The following is a 26,969-nucleotide window of genomic DNA, read 5'->3' as shown; positions in this document are numbered from 1 at the left end:
CGTGGCGCCCGGTGATGACGTCGCTGCAAGAGACTGAACCTGGCTGCAAGAACTAATCCTCTTTGGACCTGGCATGCCCTGCAGGAACCGCTGTGACCTGTAGTTCCACCGCATCTCTCCAGCCCAGCCAACCGACCCTAATGCAACTTCTCCAACTTCCATGTGAGTGGATATTGTTATTTTAATAAAATGTATTTATGATTTATACTCAGAGGCGCCCCTCTCCTTGTTGTCCAAAATCCAAGGAGCACCTTTTGGGCTTTCAAGAAGCATAAATTACTCATCTAATTTCCTGACTACCTTTTTGGAGGCCCCGGAGCACAAGGACAGTGTAAACGTTAAAAAAATTATCCCATTTTAGAAGGCAAACACACCAGGGTATTCTCTGTTACTCTTTTGAAACTATAATTTTTTGCCAAAAGTTTTTGGAAAATGCAGGAAAGAAAATGAAAGTTTTTTTTTTTTTCTACACAAAGTTGCCAATTAATAAGATATTTCTAACACACATCATAGGCCAAAACATGTTCTGCTACCCCTCCCGAGTGTAAGGATACCACATATGTGAGACTTTTTCACAGCCTAGCCACACAGAGGGGCCCAAAATCCAAGGAGCACCTTCACAGCTATTATATGGTACAGGGTCGCTGTGATTGGCCCTGCACCATGTGATCACTGACCAGTCACAGAGTTTGCAATAGTAAACCATGCCCTAGCCTCAGTAGAAAAGCCAACCATCCACCAGCATGCTGCAAAAAAGGACCTTGCTTTCTTTGTGGAAGTGGTGGTCTCTCTGTAGAGGTCTTCCATGTCCTCTGCTCAGACCTCAAGTTCTAAAATCAGCAAAGCTTATTCTCCCTGCTGATTCTAGCTGTGGCTCAGCAGGGGGGCATGTTGACCTTTGCAAAGAGACCATGCCTTGCACACAGAGCAAGGGCTCTTTTCTACAGCATGTTGGCAGGGGACAGGCTTTTTTACTCGGGATATGGCTATTTTCTAAAAGAAAAAAAAAAATATTTGACTTTGCACAAATTTTTACTGTGATGCACCTGGAATAGATTTATAGTGAGGGAAAAAAGTATTTGACCCCCTGCTGATTTTGTACGTTTGCCCGACAAATGTCTATAATTTTAATGGTAGGTTTATTTTAACAGTGAGAGACAGAATAACAACAAAAAATCCAGAAAAACGCATTTCAAAAAAATTTTAAATTGTTTTGCATTTTAATGAGTGAAATAAGATTTCTAGAGTGCTCCTAATCTCAGCTTGTTACCTGTATAAAGGACACCTGTCCACAGAAGCAATCAATCAGAGATTCCAGTCTCTCCACCATGGCCATGACCAAAGAGCTGCCCAAGAATGTCAGGGACAAGATTGTAGATCTACACAAGGCTGAAATGGGCTAAAAGACCATCTCTAAGCAGCTTAGTGAGATGGTGACAGCAGTTGGTGCGATTATTCGCAAATGGAAGAGAAACAAAATAGCTGACAATCTCCCTCGGTCTGGGGCCCCATGCAAGATTTCACCTTGTGGCATTTCAATGATCATGAGAACTGTGAGGAATCAGCCCAGAACTACACGGGAGAATCTTGTCAATGGTCTCAAGGCAGCTGGGACCTGGGACCATAGTCCCCCAAGAAAACAATTGGTAACACACTATGCCATGAGGGACTGAAATCCTGCAGCATCCGCAAGGTTCCCCCTGCTCAAGAAAGCACATGTACAGGCCCGTCTGAAGTTTGCTAATGAACATCTGAATGATTCAGAGGAGAATTAGGTAAAAGTGCTGTGGTCAGATGACACCAAAATTAAGTTCTTTGGCATCAACTCCACTTTCCGTGTTTGGAGGGGGAGGAATGCTGCCTATGACCCCAAGAACACCAACCCCACCATCAAACATGGAGGTGGAAACATTATGCTTCGGGGTGTTTTTCTGCTAAGGGGACAGGACAACTTCACTGCATGAAAGGGACAATGGACGGGGCCATGTACCATATAATCTTGGGTGAGAACCTCCTTCCCTCAGCCAGGGCATTGAAAAATGGGTCGTGGATGGGTATTCCAGCATGACAATGACCCAAAACACAGCCAAGGCAACAAAAGAGTGGCTCAAAAAGGTCCTTGAGTGGCCTAGCCACTCTCCAGACCATAAAAAATACGTGGAGGGAGCTGAAGGTTCGAATTACCAAATGTCGGCCTCAAAACCTTAATGACTTGGAGAGGATCTGCAAAGAGAAGTGGGAAAAAAAATCCCTCCTGAGATGTGTGGAAACCTGTTGGCCAACTACAAGAAACGTCTGACCTCTGTGATTGCCAACAAGGGTTTTGCCACCAAGTACTAAGTCATATTTTGTGAAGGGGTCAAATACTTATTTCACTCAAAATGCAAATCAATTTATAACTTTTTTGAAATGCGTATTTCTGGATTTTTTTTGTTGTTATTCTGTCTCTCACTGTTAAAATAAACCTACCATTAAAATTATAGACTGATCATTTTTTTGTCAGTGGGCAAACGTACAAAGTCAGCAGGGGATCAGATATTTTTTTCCCCCTCCCTGTAGCTGTTTTAAAAGGGAAAAAAAAGTTGGCTTTAGGAAACCTGTCCTAAGAACAAAATATGTAGGTTGTCATTGTTGAACCTAATAAAAACCCTACTTGCCTGGCTGTCATGCTTGTCCAGTGGCTTCAATACTTGCTGAGCCACTGACCCAGGACAAGCATGCAGATCAAGCGTTCAGACTTTGCTCCATCTTCGCTTGTTCAATGCCCTGGATCAGCGACTTTATTGAAGCCATTGGATCAGCATGTTGTGTAATTAGCATTATTCTAAAGGTCCTCACCAGTGACAGCCAACCTTTTTCTCTCACGACAGGATGGGTCAAATGCTTTTGTTCTAGAGCCAGGAATAAAACCCCACTTATGGACCTTTGTGTACAGCAAACTGCATGTTAAGTCATGTGCATCATCGTTGGTGTGAAATTCAATCGTTTTGGGGAAGCGGGTCATGTTATTTTAATTTCAAATACAAGAAAATCAAAACTGTGTGTGGTAGATGCACCTAATTTTATCCTTCTGGTAAACCGTGACCAAAATTATAGGATGACAGCAGAGAAAAAAAGAGTATGTATTTAATGGACAATAATCCCATTAAAAACAGATTATACGCTTTAATGTAATTACAATGAAACAAAACAAAGTGCTGGACCTCAGGTCTCCCCATGCTTCAGACTGGCTGAAGTTTTTGTCTTCCAGGCGAAGTTGATATACAATAGTGCTGCCAACACATTTTTTGTCATGTAATTAATGAGTACCATACCCCAGGGTACCCCGAGATCAACTTCATTCTTCCTGTCAGTCTTGCACAGCTGTACAGGATCCTCTCCTTTCCTGAAAATGCTTATCCTGATTTCACTGCACACCATGAGCTTCTCACAGCGTGCATTAGAAGCTGCAGCAAGGCAAACGGGGCCTGCCACATTTTCTGGTTGGGGGATGTACAGCATTATCTCTTTCCTCCCCAGCCTGACTGTACCTGGTTTACCACTTTCATTTATTACATTTCAGTTCTTTCAGTCATCATGCTCAGCATCACATGTGGTTGTTACCTAGGGTCCTTTCCATAAAAATACAACCTGCCTTGGAACACCCATCCAGGTTGAAATCCACCTATCACAGCATTTTGAAATTTGCAGGACCCCTCCCAAGAGCTAGCCTCAGGGCTGCTGTTAGAAATCATGGGGCCCCCCTCCCTGTACCAATTGTCCCCTGTGTTCATTCAGGAAATTAATGGCCAATAGATACTCAACTCAACTACTAGAACCGATTACCCTGCGCCTCATTATTGCTGAGGCTCTGATGAAGAGGGTACTCCCTCGCAATGTGTAAGCAGTTCGTGGTACCATCTGGGTTCCTCAACACCCCATCCAGGTTGCAGAAGATCAGTTCTGAATTTTTGAAGCAATGTTAAAGTGATTGTAAACCCCCCCCAAAAAAAAAAATCCAAAAAAAAAAAAACCTGCAAGACAAAGGCATTAATGAACTAGTAGGCATAGCCTACTAGTTCATTTTGAACTACTTACCTGAGATCGAAGCCCCCACAGCGGTCCTCATTTACCGCTCCGGTGGCCGACATCGCTCCCGGGGGTTACTTCCGGGCATCGTAGCTCCGGCTCTGATTGGCCGGAGCCGCGATAACGTCACTCCCGTGCATGCGCTCTGGAGCCGCCGGTAGCGGCACAGTCTAACTGAAGCAACGACACATATGTTGGCACCACGAAGGGCGCAAAGAACCATGATTTCACTCTCCCTTTTTTATGCACGTAAAGCTTATTTATTTATTTATTTCTTATTGTGTTGGAAAAAACCTGAACCACCCACAGTGTCCTACTGGAAAGACATAATCAATAAAGCGCTACCTTTCTACAAAGCAACATACCTGAGCAGGGGTTGTCCCAAAAAATGTGAGAAAGTATTGCAATGCTGGCTTGACGCCAAGGACACCTTGATTTGACCTGGTAAGCACTCTCTGTACTTGGGTACAATGACCATGTAATTCTGACTCGATAAGTATCTGACTGTGTGACGATTGGGTGCACCACTGACTCCTCGAGTACAAAAATGTTTTTTTGGAAAGTTGTGAGCATAGAATGTGATTTTGTAACTGTCGAAATGCTGCACAAGGGATGGGGAGGGGGGAGGGAGGAGGTGTGGGGGGGTGAATTTTGGTACATGTTGTACTGTGTGTATTATTTCACACCAAGGCGTTTTTGCAGCGTTTTAGCGCTAAAAACCAAGGAGCTTCAGAAACGCCCTAAAACGCCTTAGCGTTATTACCGCGTTTTTACAGCGTTTTAGGGGCATTAGCGTTAAAATTAACGCAACGCTGCAGGCGTTTTAGCAGTGTTTTTCAAGCGTTATTGAAGCATGTGTTATTAATGCTATCTTTCTGCTTGCATGTTTATCCTTTGTGATATCATGTGAAACAAGCAGTGTATTGTAAAGTAACAAGCAGTGTCTTGTTTTACTTCAAATCTTCATTTTTCTGGGATTAATTCTTTTTTTTGGCACTTTAATTTTGTTTTTTTGGCAATTTGATGGTCTGTTTAATCATTCTGACCTTCCCACAAGTTCAGTCCTGTTGTAGATGCTCTCTTCTGCTTGCATGTTTACCTTTTTGTGAGATCATGTGAATTTTCTACAGCTCAGACCCCTTTCACACCGAGGGCGTTTTGCAGTCGCTATAGCGTTAAAATCCGCCCTCAAACAGCTGCAGCATTGTCTCCAGTGTGAAAGCCCAAGGGCTTTCACACAGGAGCGCTGCGCTGGCAGGACGGATTGCAGGCGCTATTTTTAACGCTATAGCACCTGCAAAACGCCCTCGGCAGCAGCTTCTTTGGAGCGGTGAAGGAGCGGTATGTTTACCGCTCCTCCACTGCTGCTCCCCATTGAAATTAATGGGGCAACGCTGGGATATCACCGGCAAAACGCCGCTATTGCGGCGCATTGAGGGCGGTTTTAACCCTTTCTCGGCCGCTAGCGGGGGGTAAAAGTGCCCCGCTAGTGGCCGAAATGCGCCGCTAATCCGACGGTAAAATGCTGCTAAAAATAGTGGCGTTTTACCGCCGACGCTATGGGCAGCCCGGTGTGAAAGGGCTCTCAGGGCGGATTATAGGCGCTATTCAGGCGTTTTTACAGCGTTTTCAATTCATTTCAATGGAGAGGGGTGTTTTTTGAAGCGCTTTTTTCAACGCCCAAAAGCTGCTCCAAAGATGCTACTTGCAGGAGGTTTCTCAACGCCCCACCAGTGCAACGCCTCAGTGTAAAAGGGTCCATGGAGATGCATGGGGAGCGTTTTATGAGCGTTTTAATAGCGTTATTTTTAGCGCTAAAACGCTGCAAAAACCCCTTGGTGTGAAAGGGGTCGTAGAGGCTGAGCCAGGTGTCTGTCCAGGGATGTGGATGGATCCCAACTCCATGATCGTGATGACACCGAGCCTGGACCGACTTCAGTCCGCTCTCTGCTGAAAATGGGTCACAGGAGTGCAAAACGAACTGCACTCCTGTGATCCACAGGAGAAGTATAACCAAACAAGCTTTGGCTCTACTTCTCCTTTAAAGTGTCATTAAACCCAGACTATGAGAAACTCTCATTACATGCTATATAACAGAGTGTTTGTACTCAAAATTTACCTGGTTTATCCTAAATTGAGCTGTCCCTCCCATAATCTCTCTGTCCCCAATGCAGCCTGAGATTGTGTGGACCAGCTGGTGTCCTCTACTGAGCTTGCTCTATTTCAGTTTCTTTCTAGGATCTTCATTTTCTAGTTTTTCTTATGTGTGCAACCCACATGAGCATAGTGTCACACATGGAGGCGTGTACACAGTGGTAAATTACATTCCCCTCCTTCCTCCTCCATGTCCTCCTATTGCTAAACACTATAGGAATAGGATATATTATGCTGAGTTAAGAAACTAACAAAAAAGCTTAATTTTAATATAAATCAATATTAAATATATGTAATGTAATTGGTAATGTTAAATAAAATAATATTTCCGCGCTTAGGCCAAAAGGAAAGCCTACCCTGCTAGGTCCCCAATAGAGGACTAGAGTGATAATAGTGCAAGTATGAGGGTAAATGGTGCTACCTATATAATGAAAATAGATCAAATAAAAATCACATAAAAATAATAAATAGTCCCAAAAGTGTAGGACAAATATAAAATATTAAAAAATAGTTGAAATTATATGAAACAACCCCAAAAAATTAACGTGCCAAGTCCAATCAATGGATTGATTTTTTGATGTATTTTTTGGACTACACTTTTGGGACTATTTATTATTTTTATTTGATTTTTATTTGATTTATTTTCATATTACTGGTATTTTTGTTATTGTAGTATTACGTTTTTGTATCGCTTCTAAAATTTTATTTATATCTAGTTTATTTGGCAACCTAGTGAGGTTTGCAATATTAGCATATGCACATTGGTAATTTATTAGGAATGCACTGTTGGTATATGCACATTCAATAGTCACGATAGAGGCACATAGCACCTAACAAGTGAACAGGGTCTGTTGCCTTTCATTATATAGGTAGCGCCAATTAACCCTCATACTTGCACTATAATGTAATTGCTAATACCTGCAAAGATTGCAGATGCCGTCTGAACAAATCAAAAAAAGCTAGTGTCAGTCATCTCTGACTCCGCTTACACCATATTAACCGCTTCAGGCCCGGAAGATTTTACCTTCCTGACCAGAGCACTTTTAGCGATTCGGCACTGCATCGCTGTAACTGACAATCGTGCGACGTTGCACCCAAACAAAATTGACGTCCTTTTTTTTTCCCCACAAATAGAGCTTTCTTTTGGTGGTATTTGATCACCTCTGCGGTTTTTATTTTTTGCGCTATAAACAAAAAAAAGAGTGACAATTTTGAAAAAAAACGCAATTTTTTAACTTTTTGCTATAATAAATATCCCCCAAAAATATATAAAAAAATTTTTTTTTTTCCTCAGTTTAGGCCGATTATGTATTCTTCTACATATTTTTGGTAAAAAAAAATGCAATAAGCGTATATTGATTGGTTTGTGCAAAAGTTATAGCGTCTACAAAATGGGGAATAGTTTTATGGCATTTTTATTATTGATTACATTTTTTTACTAGTAATGGCAGCGATCTGTGATTGGGGGACTGCAACATTATGGCGGACACGTCAGACAATTTTGACACATTTTTGGGACCATTGGCATTTTTACAGCGATCAGTGCTATAAAAATGCATTGATTACTGTAAAAATGTCACTGGCAGTGAATGGGTTTAACCACTAGGGGGCGATCAAGGGGTTAATGTGTTCCCTATTGTGTGTTCTAACCTACTCTGTATGAACAGCGATCTGTCCTCCCCTCAGAGAGCCGGGTTTTCACACGCAGATCCCGGTCCTCCGTGTGCCCTGAGCGATCAACCCCAGTGATCGCGACGGCCGGGCACTCACATTGGCTCCATGGATGAGCGGGGGGTGCGTGCGCCCCTAGTGGACAAATATAAAAGCGACGTAACATGACGGCGATTTGCTTGCATGCGGTGTGAATCGCATGCGATCTCACACCACGCACAAGTGTGAACCGAGCCTAAAAGAGGCCCTCATTCACCTCTGTATGTATGACTGCGGCGGCTGGTCGGCAAGCGGTTAATGCACCAAAAGAATACGCATTTAATGTTCAATAAAGATTTATTGGGAGCTGTAAAACATTTGATTTTTATACTTGCATTCATTATTGCAATTAACACTTCTTTGTTTAGTTTCACTTTAATGTGCATAATCTAAGAACAGGTTCAATTAAAATTCCTATTGTAGGAATACTTAATGTGGTTGTAAAGTCAGAAGGTTTTTTTTTTTTTTTTATCCTAATGTATTAAGATAAAAAAAAACCTATGTGCAGGAGCCCCCCCCTAATATTTACCTGAGCCCCATCTCTCTCCAGTGATGTCCACGAGTGTCTCGGCCCTCCGGGACTCTCCTCCTGATGGGCTGGGACACCGCAGCGGCGCAATTGGCTCCCGCTGCTGTCATTTAAAGTCAGTTAGCCAATCAGGAGAGCGAGGGGGTGATGCCGAACCAGGAATCCGTGTCTAAATGAACACACGGAGCTGCAGCTCGGCTCGGATGCGCCCATAGCAAGCTGCTTGCTGTGGGGGCACTCAACAGGAGGGAGGGGCCAGGAGAGCTGAAGAGGGACCCAAGAAGAGGAGGATCTGTGCTGCCCTGTGCAAAACCAACTGTACCGAGCAGGTAAGTATAACATGTTTATTTTTAAAGAAAAAAAAAAAAGGAGACTTTACAATCACTTTAAAGGGCAACTACAGGCACAATAGACTTACTAGGGTTCGAGTAGTTATACGTTCTGTTACCCCTAAAGCAATCTTCTGGCATGCATGCTTTCTTTTACAATACTGCTTATTTAGACGGCAGAGGAAGAACATAGGGAGCTGTACTTCCATCCCATTCTGATGTAGGTGCTACAGGTCTCATAGAGCTCAGCTCTATAGTTGTGTTTCCACCTCCCTCTCCCAGGCTTTGTTTTGTGAATGGCCAGGAGCAGAGGAAGCAGAGACACAACCATAGCACTGTGGTTTATGAGAGCCAGCCAAAAGGGAGCATTATTTGCCTTGGCCTATATACAGGCAGATTTGCCTAATGTAGAAGAAAGCCTGCATGTCAGTGGGGGCAGTTGCTTTTGAGGGCAACATGATTTATACTGTTGTTGTTATTGTTGAATATGTCACATTGCTTCTTGGTTATTCTTCTATTGTATTGCAATCAATTCCAATATGCTCTGTATTTGTTGCCTCTGTCTGGTAATAAAAATTATTTATAAAAAGAAAAACATGATTTATACTGTAACTGCATGAACCTTGGTAAGTTTGTGCTTGGAGTCTGGCTTTGAAAGTTTACTTCTGAGCAAATTACAGAAGCAGGAAATTACATTTCTGGGGGAATTCTGTACGTCAGCAGAACACTTCCAGGTTGCCATGTTGCATTTCATTTGTTTACATTACACAAAAATTATAGCGACTGTATATTGAAATAGAACAGTCAAGTTTAACATTCAATTTTAAAATGACTCCGCTTGTTTGCCTCCTCCCCCCTCCTCCACTGCCACATTTGGCACCTTTTGGGGGGGGGGGGGGGGCAGGTACCTGGTTTTGATAGGTACCCACTTCCGAATGACTCCCTCATCCTTCCCCCGTCTGGCCATTCACAAAGTGCAGCGCGCTTCATGCATGTGCAGTACGTAACCGGCTGTGAAGCTGCAAGGCTTTTTTACTGCCAGTTTCCCTTAACCGAAATGGTGGTGGCAGCCCCCGAGAGCCAATTGAAAAATTAGCTCGGGTGAAGACACCACTGGATTCGTGGACAGGTAAGTGTCCTAACAGTAAAAGTCAGCAGGTACAGTATTTGTAGCTGCTGACTTTTATTTTTTTCTGAAGGAGCCTGGAGCTCAATTCCATATGAGTTCATGACATAAAGTACTGCTATTAAAACATCCTTTTCTCAAAAAAAAAAAATGCTGTATTGTTTTCTTTTTTTTTTTTTTTTTCTTTTCACAGAAGTGAAGTTTGCCTTTAATGAAAATAGAGTTTTATTTTACCAGTTTCCAATGAGCAAAATATTTTTTACTTTATCCATTGATTTTAAAAGATTAGACCTATTGTCTCAAATCCAATGGCGTCCAAGCTTTAAAGGCCTACAGCTGTAAGCCTGGGTTTCACGCCTAAACATTTTGACTGTACTGCCTGAAAATTTCCCAAAGAAGCTTCTTGAAAACTGGTTCTTGGTGTGGGCGTGTAACTGCATCAGACTTTTCGTTCCCTTGTTTTAATGAAATAATTTGCCTGTTGCCTTTTCAGCATTCCGCTGTGGCCTTCAGTTCCTTGGCAATGTCGCAGGAGGGAACCAGGGTTCCCAGAATAGAATCTGGAATCACGCTTTTCCACAGCTCTTCCTGTAAGTCTGAACAAGCCCGTTTTCCATCTAGCGCACTAAATCCCCGTCTTATAATTAGCAATTTTGTGGCGGGCGCAACTTGTAATCCAAGTGTTCCTCTATTGATAAGATTTATTTGCTTTCTATGTTTGGAGGTGAGCCATAGAACAAGCACAAGTGATCTTGATAATAAGTATTATCTGTATCCTGCTGTGGTTCAATATGGGCAGACTAAACATAAGGCGTATGATATGAATAGACCAAGTATGATAAAATTCAAGAGAGAACTAGTTGTAACTGTGATAGCTGTGTATTTCCTTGTCAAAAGATTTTTATTAAGTTCATAGTAATAAGCTTAACATAGATAGCTGTGTATTTCATGAACTTTTTCTGTACCTGCCATGGTTTCTGTTTATGCAAATTAATGGGAAGTAAAGTGTATCTCAAACTAAACTTTATTTATTTTTTATTGGTAGAGTAAGTAAAGTTTTTAGGATCCTTGTCAGGTTTTTTTTGCTGTCTGATTTCCCCTCACTTCCTGTTCAAGAGATAGATCTGAAAGTAAGAAAAGCATATTCCAAAGAGTGTCCTTAGAACAGGTATCCCAGTTGCAAGATTTCACCTTCTGTTCCAGTGACAGCTCAAAAATGATGGATTTCAGATAATTTTTTTTACTGGAGGCAATGGTCACCATGACCAACAGAATGGTAAATCTCCCTAGTGGGGTCGCAGAAAGCAAAAAAAAAAACCATACAGGTTCCAACCTTTTCCTTCCCACTCCATCTTAACTAACCTACAAAGAGTTTTGTCTTTACACACACTTCAAAGGGGACCTGGTTTTTAGATGTTTACATAAACGTGTTGAGATGGAAAATTAAAGCATAATAGAAGAGCTGAAATACTACATCAGGCTACCCCCAGTTCTGGCTACAAGTCTGTAGGCCCAGACATTTGAGTATAGAATCTCTGCTCATGGAGAAGATCAGATAATCTGAACTCTGATCATAAGACCAAGTGGGTCATATGCCGCCAATACCAATGGAAATTTGAAGTAGCATTTTTCCAGGAAAGGTTGTTCTTTTTCTGTTACTCTTTTTTTCAATTCCAGCAAGACTGGTGTCATACTCTTATGGTAGAGTAGACTTGTTACAAATCTGGCCATAATACTTAGACACATGCAACCTGTAAACTAGCATTGTATTTTAGGTCTTGGTGTATGAGTCTAGTACTAAGACTGTGTTGTCTACATTAGTAGTCGGGAACCAATCGTTGTGGTTTCCAGTTCTGTGATCACCATGAAAGCCAACCATGCTGACTGCATGAGGTTTGTTTACAAACAGGTCTGTGGCTGCAGCTGTCGGAGTGCCTCGCACAGAGGGTTAAGCTGAGTCTTAACCTTGTAGCCCTGGTTTACACTGGTGCGATTTGTAATGTGATTTGACAGTTCAAAATTGCATTTCAATTCGCTCCCCATTGCCAGCAATGGAACAATTCAAATCATTGCGACTCAAGTTGCATTGACTTTGAAAAAAGTTACATGGTCAGGTTGAAAAAAAAACAATCCATCAAGATCAACCAATAAAAAAACAAAATAAAAAAATCATTCAATCCCATATACACAATCCTATACCCACAGTTGATCCAGAGGAAGGTGAAAACCCCCAGCAAAGCATGATCCAATTTGCTACAGCCCCCGGAAGGCAATCAGATATTCCCTGGGTCAACTTTCTCTATAAATGTTAGTACCCAGTTATATTGTTACAGGTTCCTGCACTACTTTTTTGGGATTTCATTTGCGACTTGCATAGACTTCTGTTAAATGAAGTTGCAAACCACATTTAAATTGGAGGTGTAAATCGCACTGATTTGCGGCTTTGAAATCGCGCTGCAGTAACATGATTTCAAAGCCGCACTGATGTCAACCAGGGCTTAGTGATGAGCAATCAAGACAGCTTCTATACTTCTATCCCAAATTTAAGAGTGTCCTTAGTTATCAGTTACTATAACTCTCTAGATATGTCAGTTTGACGGTAGGGTTTGCATATATGCTGCTAAAGTTATATGCAACTCCCATTTATCAGGCCTGTCCTTTGGTCCTTTAACTAATAGGTAAAGCTTCCAGTGTTTTTATATATGCTTTTTTTTAAATACTCTTGTGTAGTTAGGATATGAGTAGGGTGACTTTTTTTGTGAGATTCATCAACATATGTTTGGTTATTAATAGCACAGGGACTACAAATATTCACATAGGGCATAATGGAATTGATCTTTAATGTGATATTTACAGCTACTCTTTTTTTTTTTTTCTGTTACAGAAGCTGCCTTACACATGAAGATGAGAAAGTTGCCATGTATGGATCCATGGTGCTTTTCACTTGTATGGGGGAAGACAAAATGGCGGACCTTATGGTGTCTGCGAATCTCGGGGTTGCTGTTAACGTTATCACAGTCTACAACAAGTGGCCAAATGCTGAGTGGTTGTATGTGTTGCTTTCCTTACTTTTCATCCCTTTTAACTTAAACAGCTCCTTTACGTTCCAAAATCACTTTGTTATAACCCTTTTGTCCCCCTACACTATATGGCCAAAAGTATTTGGACAACCCTGCAAACTACTGGGTTTCTGAATGTTTCCATTGAAGGGTACTGTTCATGCTACAGCATACAAAGATATGTTACAAAAAGGTTACATGTGTACAATTGTCTAACAGTTTGGGGAAGGTCCTTTTCTGTTCCAGCATGACTGTGCCTCTTTTTACAAAGCCAGCTCCATAAAGACATGGTATGATGAGTTTGGTGTTTAGGAACTTGAGCAGCCAGCACAGAGCCCTGATCTCAACCATACTGAACACCTTTTTGGTGGTTCCTTCCTCTGACTTCCACGTCACTATAGGACACAGAAATCTGTGTGGTGGGGGACTAGGAGAACAACGCTTCTGCAAGTGTCTTTTTCTGAACAGGCTTTAGTAGAGAATTTCTCATATGGAGTTGCATTCAGCAGTGCAGGTCGTGGTAGAGGAAACTATTTCGTTTCTTCTTTCTTTTGCAGAGTCATAAAATTGGCTAAACCTTTGACGGGTTATTGAAAGTATGTAATTAGAATTTGGTGACCATTAACATTCCAGCTCAGGAATAATAGCTGCAAATAATATAATGTAGATAAGGAAAATCTGTTTTGATAAAGCAGCTGTATGGCCTAGATGCAAATCCAACCGTTGTTTCCCCTGTTACCGCTTCATGTTTTGTTTGGATAGCTTGCCGCAAAAGAATGTGACCCTAATCCCTTTTACGCCAGGGACCTCCACTTGGTCCTATGAAATGCCTCTACCAAGATTAAAAGGGAACGAGAAATTGCGTGCAAGCAGAGGTTTTATCTGAATGAATGGCTTGAAGAACAGAAAATCCTCCCACTTCAAAAACAAAAAAGAAAAGAGGGAGAAGAAGGTTCTTGTTTCATGATCATTATAATCACAGCCATGGCCGGACGTCCAGATCCCACATCGTTTTCCTGGGAGCCAGAGCATGCCGGTCAGTTCTGTGCACTTGGCGAGCTTGCCATACAGATGTACAACCTCGCTAACGCCTCTCAGCCATTTTTGAAGTTAAGGTGTGGACAATGGTGGTATTGTACCAAACTGGATGCCGGCCTAAAAATCAAGTACTCACTTGCTCAGTGTAAGTGCAGACAATGAGTCCTCTTAATCGTTCCTCTACTCTTTTGGTCTTCATCAGAGGTCTCTTTAGTCTTTGCTTTCATCTGTATATGTGGAATCTGATTCACAGTAATTTAGCAGCTGCATTAACGTGGAAGATATTTTTTTTTTCATCTGTACCCCTAATTAATGTGCCTTACTTTTTAAGTCATTGCGTGGAAGTTAGTCGTTTTGATATATCAGGTTCGAAATCTCAGCTCTGATTGGGGTATAATTTCTTTGGGCTGCATTGCTGGCAGCGTAAAAAAAATTGTTGATTTCGCAGAAGCCAGCATGTGTACATTGGAGGTGGAATCTTCCAATGACACCAGCTTCTCTTTCAGGAGACAATTTTATAATATTCTAATTTTTTTTTTTTTTTTTTAAATTAGTAATGGGTTAACTGAATGAACTGGTGACTTTTCTCTTCTGAACCTTGTCTTTACACTGGTGCATTATACTTCTGCTTTAGAGGATAAATTGTGTAGTTTTTAAAATGTTAGCCTTTCAAATATATACAGGGAGGCCAAGCAACTAAATGGTTACCTCCTACTGTTTCCTTTCTATGTGCTGACCAGTGTATATATTGCTTTGCCTGCTTGCTTTAGGCTGGGTTCACACTGGTGCGATCAGACATCACATGTGATGTGCATCGCATTGCTGTGCAGTTCACATGCGATGCAAATTCAGCCATACAAACTGTATGGCTAAAATCGCATTCGCACCAAAAAGGGACAGGGCCCTTTTTTTTGATCTGCACTGGAATCAGATCAGTTCACAGCTAATGCGATGCAATTCCTGTACCATTTCATAGTTTGCACTGCAATCTGCAAACCAATTTGGGGGTGCTATTAACATTACATTACAGATGTCGCTGTGAATCAGTGTGTGACGCAGCATCCTGCATCACACCAGTGTGAACCGCGCCTTACTATAGCTACTTTAAGGAACAGGCTGCAAAAAAAGAGGGTTTGAGAACAATTAGAAAACATTAAATACTGGGTGCTTCCATGATACAATATTTTCTAAGAATCTTGGGCTTACTGATAAGATGAAAGGAAAAGTGATGCCACTTCCAAGTCCCATTTGGCTCGTACCTCCAGTGAAAAGAGGCAGGGGGATCCTGGAGTAGCCAATTTTTGCAGTGGAGTTATCTAGCTTTTCTTAAAGGGTTAACTCCCACTTTCGTGGGGGGAAAAAAAATAGCAAGTAAAGAAAAAATATAGCGCATATAATTGTGACACTAATCATTTTGTAATTGAATGTAATTAAAAATTACCTTTCCTTTTCAATCTGCAGCCAGTGTAATTTTCTGAGAATACATTGCAATATGGCTACCTGGAGTTGTTCTGTACACAGAGTGTGTACTGACCACTCCCCAGAAACATCATTTCCTGCTTGTGTGATTGGCTCACCAATTTTCCCAGAAGTCTGCCTAAGATACAAGTCAGATTTCAGGCATCCCCTGCAACAAACATGTCAATTTTTGAGAGATACTTTCAGTAGAAACACGTCTAAAGGGATGCAGGCCCAGCAGATTTCCTCATTAGTGCTCTGCAGCTCCACATCAGACAGTTAATTATGAAACCACACCCATTACACCCACTCAGTACAGAGGCACAGTGAAACACACATGCATTTCTTCAGAAAAACAAAAGGTAGGAATCTGCAACAAAGGTTCTTATAATCCTTATCCTTTTATTTCCACTAGGTGATCCATTCAAGAAGTATGTTGTTTTTTAACAGAACAAGCTGTCCTGCAAATGTATCAGTTAAGAGTGTTGAGACAAATTACCACTGACAGGGGTGCCTACAATGATCAGCTTTTATTTAATTACGTAAAACCTTTTTTCCAAATTGGAAAATAAACTGTTGCTGTAACTGCAGTGGGAGCTGGAGTTTGGCTTCCGTCTGTTAGCGTATCAACATTTGCTACTCCTTTTACCACTACCCTTCCCCAGATTAACAATCCTGCTGTCTGCTGTGCTCCCTCTTCCAGAGTGGGGCACACTAATGCAGGACGTGTGTTACTGGTCAGATCATCAGGTGAAAAAAGCCTAAAAGAAAAAATAAAAAGCAGCCACCACATCCAAGGATTGGCAAGCTGCAGTGTATTACATCTTTGTTTTTTGGTTTGGTATCGCTTTAACATCTTCAAGGAAAGAAAATGAGCATGGTAACAGGGTGTCTTTATTTGACCATCATTCCACTTTAAACATCGCTGGTTAGGCAGATTTGATTCTGTGACGGGTTCTCTTTAGGACTGCTTGCATAACTAAAGATTTATAGGACTTTCTTTTGTGCTTGTTACCGAAGTCCTCTGCAGAATAGAGCAGCTTTTATTTTCATTATAATTTTCCATTAGTTGTTTATAGCCGAAACAGAGTTCAAAGCTTCCTGAAACCTCACAGGCGGCAGAACCTAGCATTTATCTATGAAAGAATATTAATCCTGGTGTATTAAATGGTAGATCAGAGCGGCTTATCTCCAGCTTCTGGACCACTTGTGCGTGTTTCCTCTGAGCCCCACCACAAGTGGCTTTTATATTCTAGTTACTTATTAAGCCACAAAATAAAATGTTGGCTTTGCAAACAATTCTGCTTCTTAGCTTCATATCGTTCCAGGACAATAAATCTGTACAAAGTGGCATAGTTAAATGAATGGGCTTTAAAATAAAGTGGCTTGTACACAGCAGGACAGATGTTTTGTGGACAGAATCGCTGGTGCCTTAGCTCCGGTCCACACCTGTACACTTTTTCTGCAGTTTGGGGTTGTCTCTTTAAAGCGGGGTTCCACTGTCTACAACGTTTTGTTGTTTGTTTTTTTAGGAAAATGACAAAGATTATGTGATTGAAATATGTAACTCACTTGTTCCGTTTTTGTTGCTTTAAGATATTCGTTTTCTCAGAAAAAATAAACTTTAAAATTTTTAGACTGACGGTTCTCATCTTGCCTGTGGGCATGTGAAGCCCACAGGCATCCTCTTCTGGGATACTGTGCCGCTGATCGACCAGCTTGCACCGCCCGTTGTATCCCCGATCTCGCGCATGCGCAGTAACCTTAAATCGGAGCGCCGTCAACAGCTCAGGTTGCCATCACAACGGGCGGCGGCGGCAGAAGTCCCGCCCCGTTGTGATGGCAACTGAGATAAGCAAGGCCGCCGCACTGACTCCTGGGAACAATGACACAAGCTCCCAGGAGCCAGTGCGGCTAAAAGGAAATGATGAGAGAGCCACAGTATCCCCGCCCATATCCGCAAACTCCACATCCAGGAAATACACCAGAGGATCTGCAAAACCAAGTACAGTAAAAAAAAAAAAAATATATATATGTTCCGTTTTTACATTAGAACATTGAGCTAATCCTCTTGAGCTATTGTGATAAAATCGGGTGGAGCTCTGCTTTAACACAAGCAGTGATTGGTAGCTTTCAGTTTGGCGTACTTGGCATATGGCCTTTTGCCCTTGCTTTGATAGCTCTTCAGTTTCTTAATAGAGTTACTATTAAAGCTAAACTGCTAAATACACAGTTGAAATACATATATGGGTGCTGTTTTACCAGCCAAAGGATTTGTATTGCTGTCCATCCAGTCCTGGGATTCACACACCTCTGCTACACAGTACAGTCAAGTGAATGACACCACCTACAACATGGAACATTCTTACATCGGGGCAAACAGAGGGATAAGCTCATTGGTGGGTTGCTACTCAGTCATTGTTCTGTCCCAGTGAAGCTCACATCTAAAAATACCCCTTAAAGTGATTGTAAATTTTAAAAAACAAACGTAATACTTGCATGCCCTGTGCAGTGGTTTTCCACAGAGCTGCCCCAATCGTACTCTTTTTGGGTCCTCCGTGGGCGCTCTTGGCTTTTTGCCCTGCTGCTTGCTATGGGGGCACTTGTACAGGCTCGCTCTCAAGCTGGCTTTGTGTGGCCATTGACACACTGAGCGCAGCTCGGCTCCCCCCTGCTCCCTCCTCACTGGCTGTGATTGACAGCTGCGGTAGCCAATGGCTGCACAGTGGTAGTGCGTTACTGCTCTTTATCACAATGCAAATCTGTGAGTAAGCTGACTCGGTAATTTCAGTGTGCCATTGAAAGCTCCATCCTGTGGCTGATTTACAAATGTATTTAACACAAAAAAGCTAAATGTGGAAGAGCAAGTTTGTAAAACTTAAGTCACATAAGATAGTAAAAACAAAGGTGAATGCTGTAATAACTAAACTATGTAGTCTCTGAAAATATACTACCGTTTCCATTCAGTGGTTACTGAAGACCTGATGACTTAAAGTGGAACTGAAGTATGCAGATACTCAACACCACCCTCAAGTGATGCGAATACTGGATTCCTTGGCAGGCACCTGAGTTATTCCAGGTCCAGGCTTTTGGCATCTTGATTGGCTGGCAGGGGATGACCTGATTCCCAGCACATTCATTCCGGTACCACCGCAGTGTGGCAGAAGTGTCCAATGAGCAGCACATTTTGAAGCTGCGTGTACATTCAACAGTAGTATGCAAACAGGTAGGAAAGTTTGTCTTATTGCAGAAGAAACATTGCATGCCTCTTCTGCAATAAAGATGAGCCTGCTCAATTTTGTTTGCTTATTGTAGGTTTAAAACTACTTTAAGGTTAAACTTTGTGCACAAAGACATTTGTTTTAAATGTATTCCTTAGCAGCCACAAGGGATAGAAATCCACTTTGTGTGTACCACGTACATTTCCAAACCCGGATATTACCTTGTAAAAGGAGAAGTGACATCATCACTATGCTGTATATAGTCTGTGCAGAGAGTAAAGTTGTGGGTGGGACCCAGTAGCTCCTCCGATTAAAGGCTGTCTATAATCAAAACTACAGCAGGCGGCGGATACAAGACTGGTCAAGCTGCACAAGTAAAGGGTGAAGTACTGACTGGTATTTCTTACAGGAAGCTCCTGCACAGGGGCAACAGTGCAGAAATTGTTTCATGAACAGAAGATTTAAGTAAAATTATGCATGTCTCTTGTATTTAAACAATATTTGTTTAGCCTGAATTTCAGCATAAAACACAGATCTCACCACTGGAGAACATTACAAACTCTTAAAGGCATTGCACAATTTCAAACGTTTTTATTATTTTAACTAAATATTAGTGTCGTTATATTCCCTGTGTCGTTACCCTTGGCTTGTAATGATGAGCTCACATGTTGTGGCTGAAGTTTATAGTGCTATGATTGATCAATCCCCCCTATGTCCATGCATTACATCAGCTCGCTTGTCCCTATGCACCAAGGAGACAAGACAACTTCCTGTTCTGGGCCACACAGAATCCAGCGCATGCCTTGTCACCCCCCCTTTGTGTTGCACCACAATTGTAGCAATGCTAAGGTGTTGAAACACACAAACTCAAGTGAACTCTCTGTATGTCTGTAAATGCTCTGTCTGCTTCTGTCCATCAGATCTAATTACTGCGTAGCACTCACTTGCACCAGTGCTAGTCTGAGAGACCCAGGGACTGTGGAATATGTAGTTTCTTTAGAGGAAGTGTCAGGTCTCCGACTACAAAAGTCATGCATTAACCCATTCAGTTCCATGCTGCATGCATCATGTTTCAACACAAACTGAAACTGCTGATATATGAATGTGAAGATTTATTCTACTACAGAACAACAAATGACACCATAAAACTACATTAATTAATAGACATCAAAAGTAGGATAAAAACACAAGGTGGGATAAAATCACAAGGTGGCAGTAGAAATATTTCCCATGCCTTTAGGCATCCGGTAATTGCTGAAATATCCGTTTTGGGTAGACTAGCTCTTATGTGTGTTTGCGATCTTTACCCCGAATGACATTATTCTTAAATGTCAATTATTTTGTTTTTCTTGCAGGCAGCTGATTGTTACGGACCGCTTCCTGAGGTACCCAGAGCTGGTGAAACAGATTTATGCCAGTCTGAGCCACTCTGACAGGTAACGCCATGCAAACCAGTGTAACATGATGCATGTATCCCACCACAATGTGCACCCTGTTTGCCTTCATTTAAAAATTGTGGTTTGAGAATTGGCACAAGTTCCCTAAGTACACGCTTCCGTGCCTGTAATGGTTTTAAACTGGTTGCTAAACATTACATGTTGGCCACAAACTGGCATTGCTTTATGTGAGATTACAGGATCCAGGTTGGCGCTATTGCTGCGTGTGAGGCTTAGCCAATTTAAAAGGCAACTCTAGCCCAATAGCTACTGTAAATACAGAGTGAATTCCAATATACAGGGAACTACACTTCTTTTGTAAGATACGGAGCTCCCAAAACCAAATTTTTAGCTCCATGGTCATGCATCTGAACACTTTGATCTATGTGCATTGTTTTAGTAGCTAGCCCATGGGCTATTGTGGGGCTGATATAGCACCTGGACTTAATTTTGCCATACATGTGGAATTCTGAATATTCCATCAAATTATATTTGGATTCTCCCATCAAAAAAAGAAAAGAATTAATAAATATTCCATTAATTTCAACCATCCACTGGAAATTCTATTTGAGAAAACCTTGGTGGACTATCCAGTTGCTATTACAGATTACTTGACGTTGTTCCTATTTTTGTTCAGTTTCTATCGTATCAAAATTATTCTTTTAATATCAAACCTATTTCAATCCATGAAAATGATTAAATTGATTAACTTCATTAATGGTAGGTTGCCTTTGTGTGTTAAATTGCTTTTAATCACTCTAGCAGTTTGCACATTGCTACATATATGATCAAGAGTCCTGTAAAAAGCTGCGCTAAAATTATTAAAAGTTCATATAAATGACATCAAGGGGATTTCTCCAAGTCCTTATTTCAAAGTGAAAACACCACCACCGTGCACTTCTAAGCAGTAGTGACAATCCACCCTAGTAGTAGAGCCTGCTTACCAGATGATCAACATTAAGCCACCTGAATCTAAACCAAAGTGTAAACCTCAGATAAAATGTACATTATTACAGTGATGAATTATAGCAGTGGTATTAGCAGGAATAATACTATCGCACAGAAAATGTCATCCATTTTTGGAGAATGTTTACAGTGCATCCTGTTATCAATGTTGCAAAGTCTTCAAGGAAAAATGCAATATTTCTCAGAAATACTTTAGACTGGACCCTCTAGTGTAGCCTTTATCAAGCAGGGTTCCGTTGAACTAGGTTGCTAAGGGTTCTTTGAACAGCCTAGGCACAATGGGGTGCCTTCAGTTGTCTTCAGGGGTGCCTTGGCAAAATGCCTAGAAACTGCCCAAAAATTGAATACAAGCCAGGAGGTGGATCAAGCCTGCCTATTCCTTACATAAAGCCTCAAGTTTTCATTGTGCACCATTACAACCTTCTAGCCGCCAGTGTCCTAACAACCAATGACATCATCGGTTAATAAGGAGGGCATTGTTTGCCCCTGCCCTGCCCCGCCCCTTTCCATCAGCACTGGGGTCACATTAGCTGAGTGAGGGAGAGAAACTGAGGGAGAAGAGAAACATTGGAATACTAGTCAGTACCAGTGTGCAAAGATGTTTCTTTTGGAAGAACAAATCGCTGCTTATGTTGGGTGTCCTACGCATATGGGTGTTTCTGCATTATGTAAAATTATTAATTTTGTTTTTTACATTTTAGAATGGGGTGCCTCAAGATTGAGCAGAATTGTAAAAGGTGCCTTGATTTACAAAAAGGTTGAGAAACACTGGTCTAGCTTAACCACTTCCCGCCCGCCCTATAGCGGATTGACGTCCGGGAAGTGGTTGTGTTATCCTGACTGGACGTCATATGACGTCCAGCAGGATAACATGCCGCAGCGCGCCCCCAGGGGCGCGCATCGCGGCGATCGGTGGAGCGGTGTGTCAGTCTGACACACCGCTACACTGATCTTGGTAAAAAGCCTCCGGCGGAGGCTCTTTACCACGTGATCAGCCGTGTCCAATCACGGCTGATCACGCTGTCAATAGGAAGAGCCGTTGATCGGCTCTTCCTCACTCGCGTCTGACAGACGCAAGTAGAGGAGAGCCGATCGGCGGCTCTCCTGGCAGGGGGGGTCTGCGCTGATTGTTTATCAGCGCAGCCCCCCCTCAGATCACCCCACTGGACTACCAGGGATGCCACTAGGACCACCAGGGAAGGGGCAACGTGGATGGCCAGGTATGTACCCCATGGCCATCCACATGTGCCCAATCAGTGCCCACAAATGGGCACTGATTGGCACTATTATATCCATGATCTGCCCAGCAATGCCCAGATCTGCCCAGCAATGCTTTTTTCAGTGCCACCTGTCATTGCCCATCTGTGCCACCTGTCAGTGCCCATCTGTGCCCATCAGTGCCCACCTATCAGTGCCCATCAGTGCCACACATCAGTGCCACACATAAGTACCCATCAGTGCCACCCATATATACCAGTCAATGCCACCTACGAGTGCCCATCAGTGCCGCCTATGTGTGCCCATCGGTGCCACCTATGAGTGCCCATCAGTGCCGCATACCAGTGCCACCTATCAGTGCCCATCAGTGCCACCTATCAGTGCCCATCAGTGCCGCCTATAAGTGCCCATCATCAGTGCCCGTTAGTGCCACCTCATCAGTGCCACCTCATTGGTGCCACCTCATGGGTGCCCATCAGTGCCGCCGTATCAGTGCCCATCAGTGCAGCCATATCAGTGCCCATTATTGAAGGAGAAAGCGTACTTATTTACAAAAAAATTTAACAGAAACAAAGAAAAACTTGTTTTTTTTCGAAATTTTCGGTCTTTTTTTATTTGTTGCGCAAAAAATAAAAACCGCAGAGGTGATCAAATACCACCAAAAGAAAGCTCTATTTGTGGGAAAAAAATGATAAAAAATTTGTTTGGGTACAGTGTAGCATGACCGCGCAATTGTCATTCAAATTGCAACAGCGCTGAAAGGTGAAAATTGGGCTGGGCGGGAAGGTGTCTAAGTGCCCGGTATTGAAGTGGTTAATAGACTTGGCAGAGTCAGTAGAGTGGGACTAGTGGAGCCTCTCCTCTCATCTCTCGGGTAATAATACATTGACACCCATGATTTGGGGATTTTTTGGCTCTTTGTAAGGGAGTCATTGTTCCCTTTGACCACAAATCTGGGAGGGCATTCTTCTTCCCACTGATCACCATTGTAAAAGAGGCAGTCTTTCCATTAGCCAATAATGTGAGAGGGCACTTTCCCCACTAATCACTAATGTAAGGGAACCCTTCTTCACTGACCTCCAAAGTATTGGTGGCCCTTTTTCACAAATAACCAATGTAGGGGGCTTTATCCACTGGCCACAAAGTTAATGATATAAGACCTAATCTTTTTTTGTAGGGTTGTCCTTATAGAGCTGATAATGACAAAGGTGGGTGACAAGAGTCTGCTTAGTGTGGAAGAGTTGGCCAGCTTGCAGAAAATAGCGGAGTTCCTCTCTGAATGCTTCCAAGGTCAGTGCAGAGCTGTGCTGAAACTTGCCGGCCCCACACACTGTGATGAGCAGGTAAGGCTGTTATTGTAGTGTTTGTTCACATCTGCCTTCGTATTTCTGTGCTCAGATTGTAGTTCATAGTTCATAATTCTGTTTCTGCAGGAAGGTGTTGTTGTAGTCAGACTCCTGGATGTCCTCTGTGAAATGACCTCGGACAGTGAACACCTTACCTGTTTACAGAGCTCCCCGGGGTTACTGGACACAGTTGTCGGTATGTAAATACAATACATGAAATTATAATGCAGCTCCCGATATAATATATAAAACTGTATGATGAGTTAAACCGGATGTGTTTCTTGTATTAGTTTGTATAATGTCTAGGTCCTTTATCCAAGGCAGCTTTTTTTTCTTTAAAGTTAATATATCCTGGCTAAAATAGTATCTAAGGTAACAACAGTCCTAAAGTTCAGCACCTTGGGGGGGAGATTTACTAAAACTGGTGCAGCTGTGCATAGTAACCAATCAGCTTCTAAATTCAGCTTGTTTAATTAAGCTTTTGAAAAGCCTAGAAGCTAGTTGGTTACTATACAGAGGCTGCACTAGATTCTGTGTTTATAACCAGTTTATGCCACGCTCCACAATTTTAAACTAATGCCATGCAATGTTTTAAACAATGTTGTATATAAAAAAATAGTCCCAAAAGATCATCAGTGTGCCATCAAATCAAAATGAAGTTGCAAACACAGTCCACAGTGCTGCTATTCTTATATTCCTCTTCAATTGTTATCTTGATTACGGTGTCCGTTTTATGAAACTGATCAGCGATGATCCCAAGGATCACCGCTGATCACAGCCCATTAACGGTTTACCAGCTCTCACCTGGGATATATGACCATACAGTTAAGTAAGGTCACTAAGCAATTGTGTCCCCCAATGTGGACTTAATAAAGCATTCCCAGATTCCTGGATCAATTGGACGTCCTAGGTATTTCTTAATGCCTCCATATATAGATCTTACTCCTCACGATGCCTCCACTCAGGCACACATAGAGAAAGAGATTAGAGGTGCACCGAAATTTCAGCAGTCGAAAAAGGTGCTTTTTTCATTCGGCCGAAAGAAAAAAACAGCTGATATCGAAAGAGGACGGGGTCCGCCCCTGGTGCCGCCTATTGCGGGAGTGTCACCCTGGTGCGCCCAGTCCTCCCCTCCCTCCTCCTCTCCTCCCTGCGATCTCCGTGTGTCATGGAGCTGAATTGTCCAGGCCGTAGTAACAATGTCCCACCTCCTATGATAGACGGCACACTGATCCAATGCCGGGACATTGAATCAGTGTGACGTGATCACAGGAGGCAGGACATTGTTACTGCAGCCCGGGCAATTCAAATCCAGCTCCATTACACACTGAGATCGCCGCTCTGATCTGGGCACAGGCAGGCTGCATATGACGGGCACTGGTGAGGCTGCTGGACACAGGCAGGCTGTATATGACGGGCATTGGTGATGCTGCATATGACGGGCACTGGTGAGGCTGCTGGGCACTGGTAGGCTGCATATGACAGGCACTGTTGAGGCTGCATATGGCAGGCACTGGTGTTGCTGCTGGACACTGGTAAGCTGCATATGATGGGTACTGGTGAGGCTGCTGGGCACAGGTAGGCTGCATATGATGGGTACAGGTAGGCTGCATATGATGGGTACAGGTAGGCTGCATATGATGGGCACTGGTGAGGCTGCATATGACGGGCACTGGTGAGGCTGCTGGGCACTGGTAGGCTGCATATGATGGGCACTGGTGAGGCTGCTGAGCACAGGCAGGTTGCATATGACGGGCACTGGTGAGGCTGCTGGGCACAGGTAGGCTGCATATGATGGGCATTGGTGAGGCTGCTGGGCACTGGTAGGCTGCATATGATGGGCATTGGTGAGGCTGCTGGGCACTGGTAGGCTGCATATGACAGGCACTGGTGAGGCTGCATATGACGGGCACTGGTGAGGCTGCTGGACACTGGTAGGCTGCATATGATGGGCACTGGTGAGGCTGATGGGCACAGGCAGGCTGCATATGACGGGCACTGGTGATGCTGCTGGGCACTGGTAGGCTGCATATGACGGGCACGGGTGAGGCTGCATATGACGGGCACGGGTGAGGCTGCTGAGCACAGGCAGGCTGCATATGATGGGCACAGGTAGGCTGCATATGACTGGCACTGGTAAGGCTGCTGGGCACAGGTAGGCTGCATATGACAGGCACTGGTGAGGCTGGTGGGCACTGGTAGGCTGCATATGACGGGCACTGGTGAGGCTGCTGGGCACAGGTAGGCTGCATATAATGGGCACTGATGAGGCTGCTGGGCACTGGTAGGCTGCATATAACGGGCACTGTTGAGGCTGCATATCACAGGCTCTGGTGAGGCTGCTGGACACTAGTAGGCTGCATATGATGTGCACTGGTAGGCGCAAATGACGGGCACTGGTTAGGCTGCTGGGCACAGGTTGGCTGCACATGACGGGCACTGGTGAGGCTGCTGGGCAAAGGCAGGCTGCATCTGATGGGCACTGGTGAGGCTGCATTGATATCTTGTATCATGTCTGCAGTCTCTGACCAACTCCTGTATCATGTCTGCAGTCTCTGACCGTCTCCTGTACTACAGTGCCTTGCAAAAGTATTCACCCCCTTGGCTTTTTACCTATTTTGTTACATTACAGCCTTTAGTTCAATGTTTTTTTAATCTGAATTTTATGCGATGGTCTAAGTTGGTGAAGTAGAATTAGAAAAATATATACATAAAACTATTTTTCAGAAATAAAAAATTGATAATTGGCATGTGCGTATGTATTCACCCCCTTTGTTATGAAGCCCATAAAAAGCTCTGGTGCAACCAATTACCTTCAGAAGTCACACAATTAGTGAAATGATGTCCACCTGTGTGCAATCTAAGTGTCACATGATCTATCATTACATATACACACCTTTTTGAAAGCCCCCAGAGGCTGCAACACCTAAGCAAGAGGCACCACTAACCAAACACTGCCATGAAGACCAAGGAACTCTCCAAACAAGTAAGGGACAATTTTGTTGAGTAGTACAAGTCAGGGTTAGGTCTAAAAAAAATATCCAAATCTATCATAACCAAATGGAAAGAACATGGCACAACAGCAAACCAGCCAAGAGGCGACCGCACACCAAAACTCATGGGTCGGGCATGAGCTGCAGAGTTCCACAGCAGAGACTGGAGTATCTGTACATAGGACGACAAAAAGCCGTACACTCCATAGAGTTGGACTTTATGGCAGAGTGGCCAGAAGAAATCCATTACTTTCAGCAAAAAACAGAATGGCACGTTTTGAGTTTGCGAAAAGACATGTGGGAGACTCCCAAAATGTA

General features: G+C 42.9%; 1 protein-coding gene across 2 annotated transcripts in view; it reads left to right on the top strand.

Annotated features, from left to right (window-relative positions):
- Positions 1-26,969, top strand: part of ATXN10 (ataxin 10) — a 162,022-nt gene that overhangs the window by 64,163 nt on the left and 70,890 nt on the right. The window contains exons 4-8 of one of the 2 annotated variants that reach the window (XM_073621910.1): positions 10,410-10,506; positions 12,801-12,965; positions 20,048-20,128; positions 23,490-23,655; positions 23,746-23,854. In XM_073621910.1, coding sequence (XP_073478011.1) covers positions 10,410-10,506; positions 12,801-12,965; positions 20,048-20,128; positions 23,490-23,655; positions 23,746-23,854 — 618 coding nt within the window. The remainder of the gene's footprint in view (positions 1-10,409; positions 10,507-12,800; positions 12,966-20,047; positions 20,129-23,489; positions 23,656-23,745; positions 23,855-26,969) is intronic. The other variant, XM_073621911.1, reaches the window with a different exon arrangement.

Source organism: Aquarana catesbeiana, linkage group LG03 (assembly GCF_042186555.1).
Source record: "Aquarana catesbeiana isolate 2022-GZ linkage group LG03, ASM4218655v1, whole genome shotgun sequence".
NCBI classification, from domain to species: Eukaryota; Metazoa; Chordata; class Amphibia; order Anura; family Ranidae; genus Aquarana; species Aquarana catesbeiana.
This window is presented reverse-complemented; position numbering and strand designations above follow the sequence as displayed.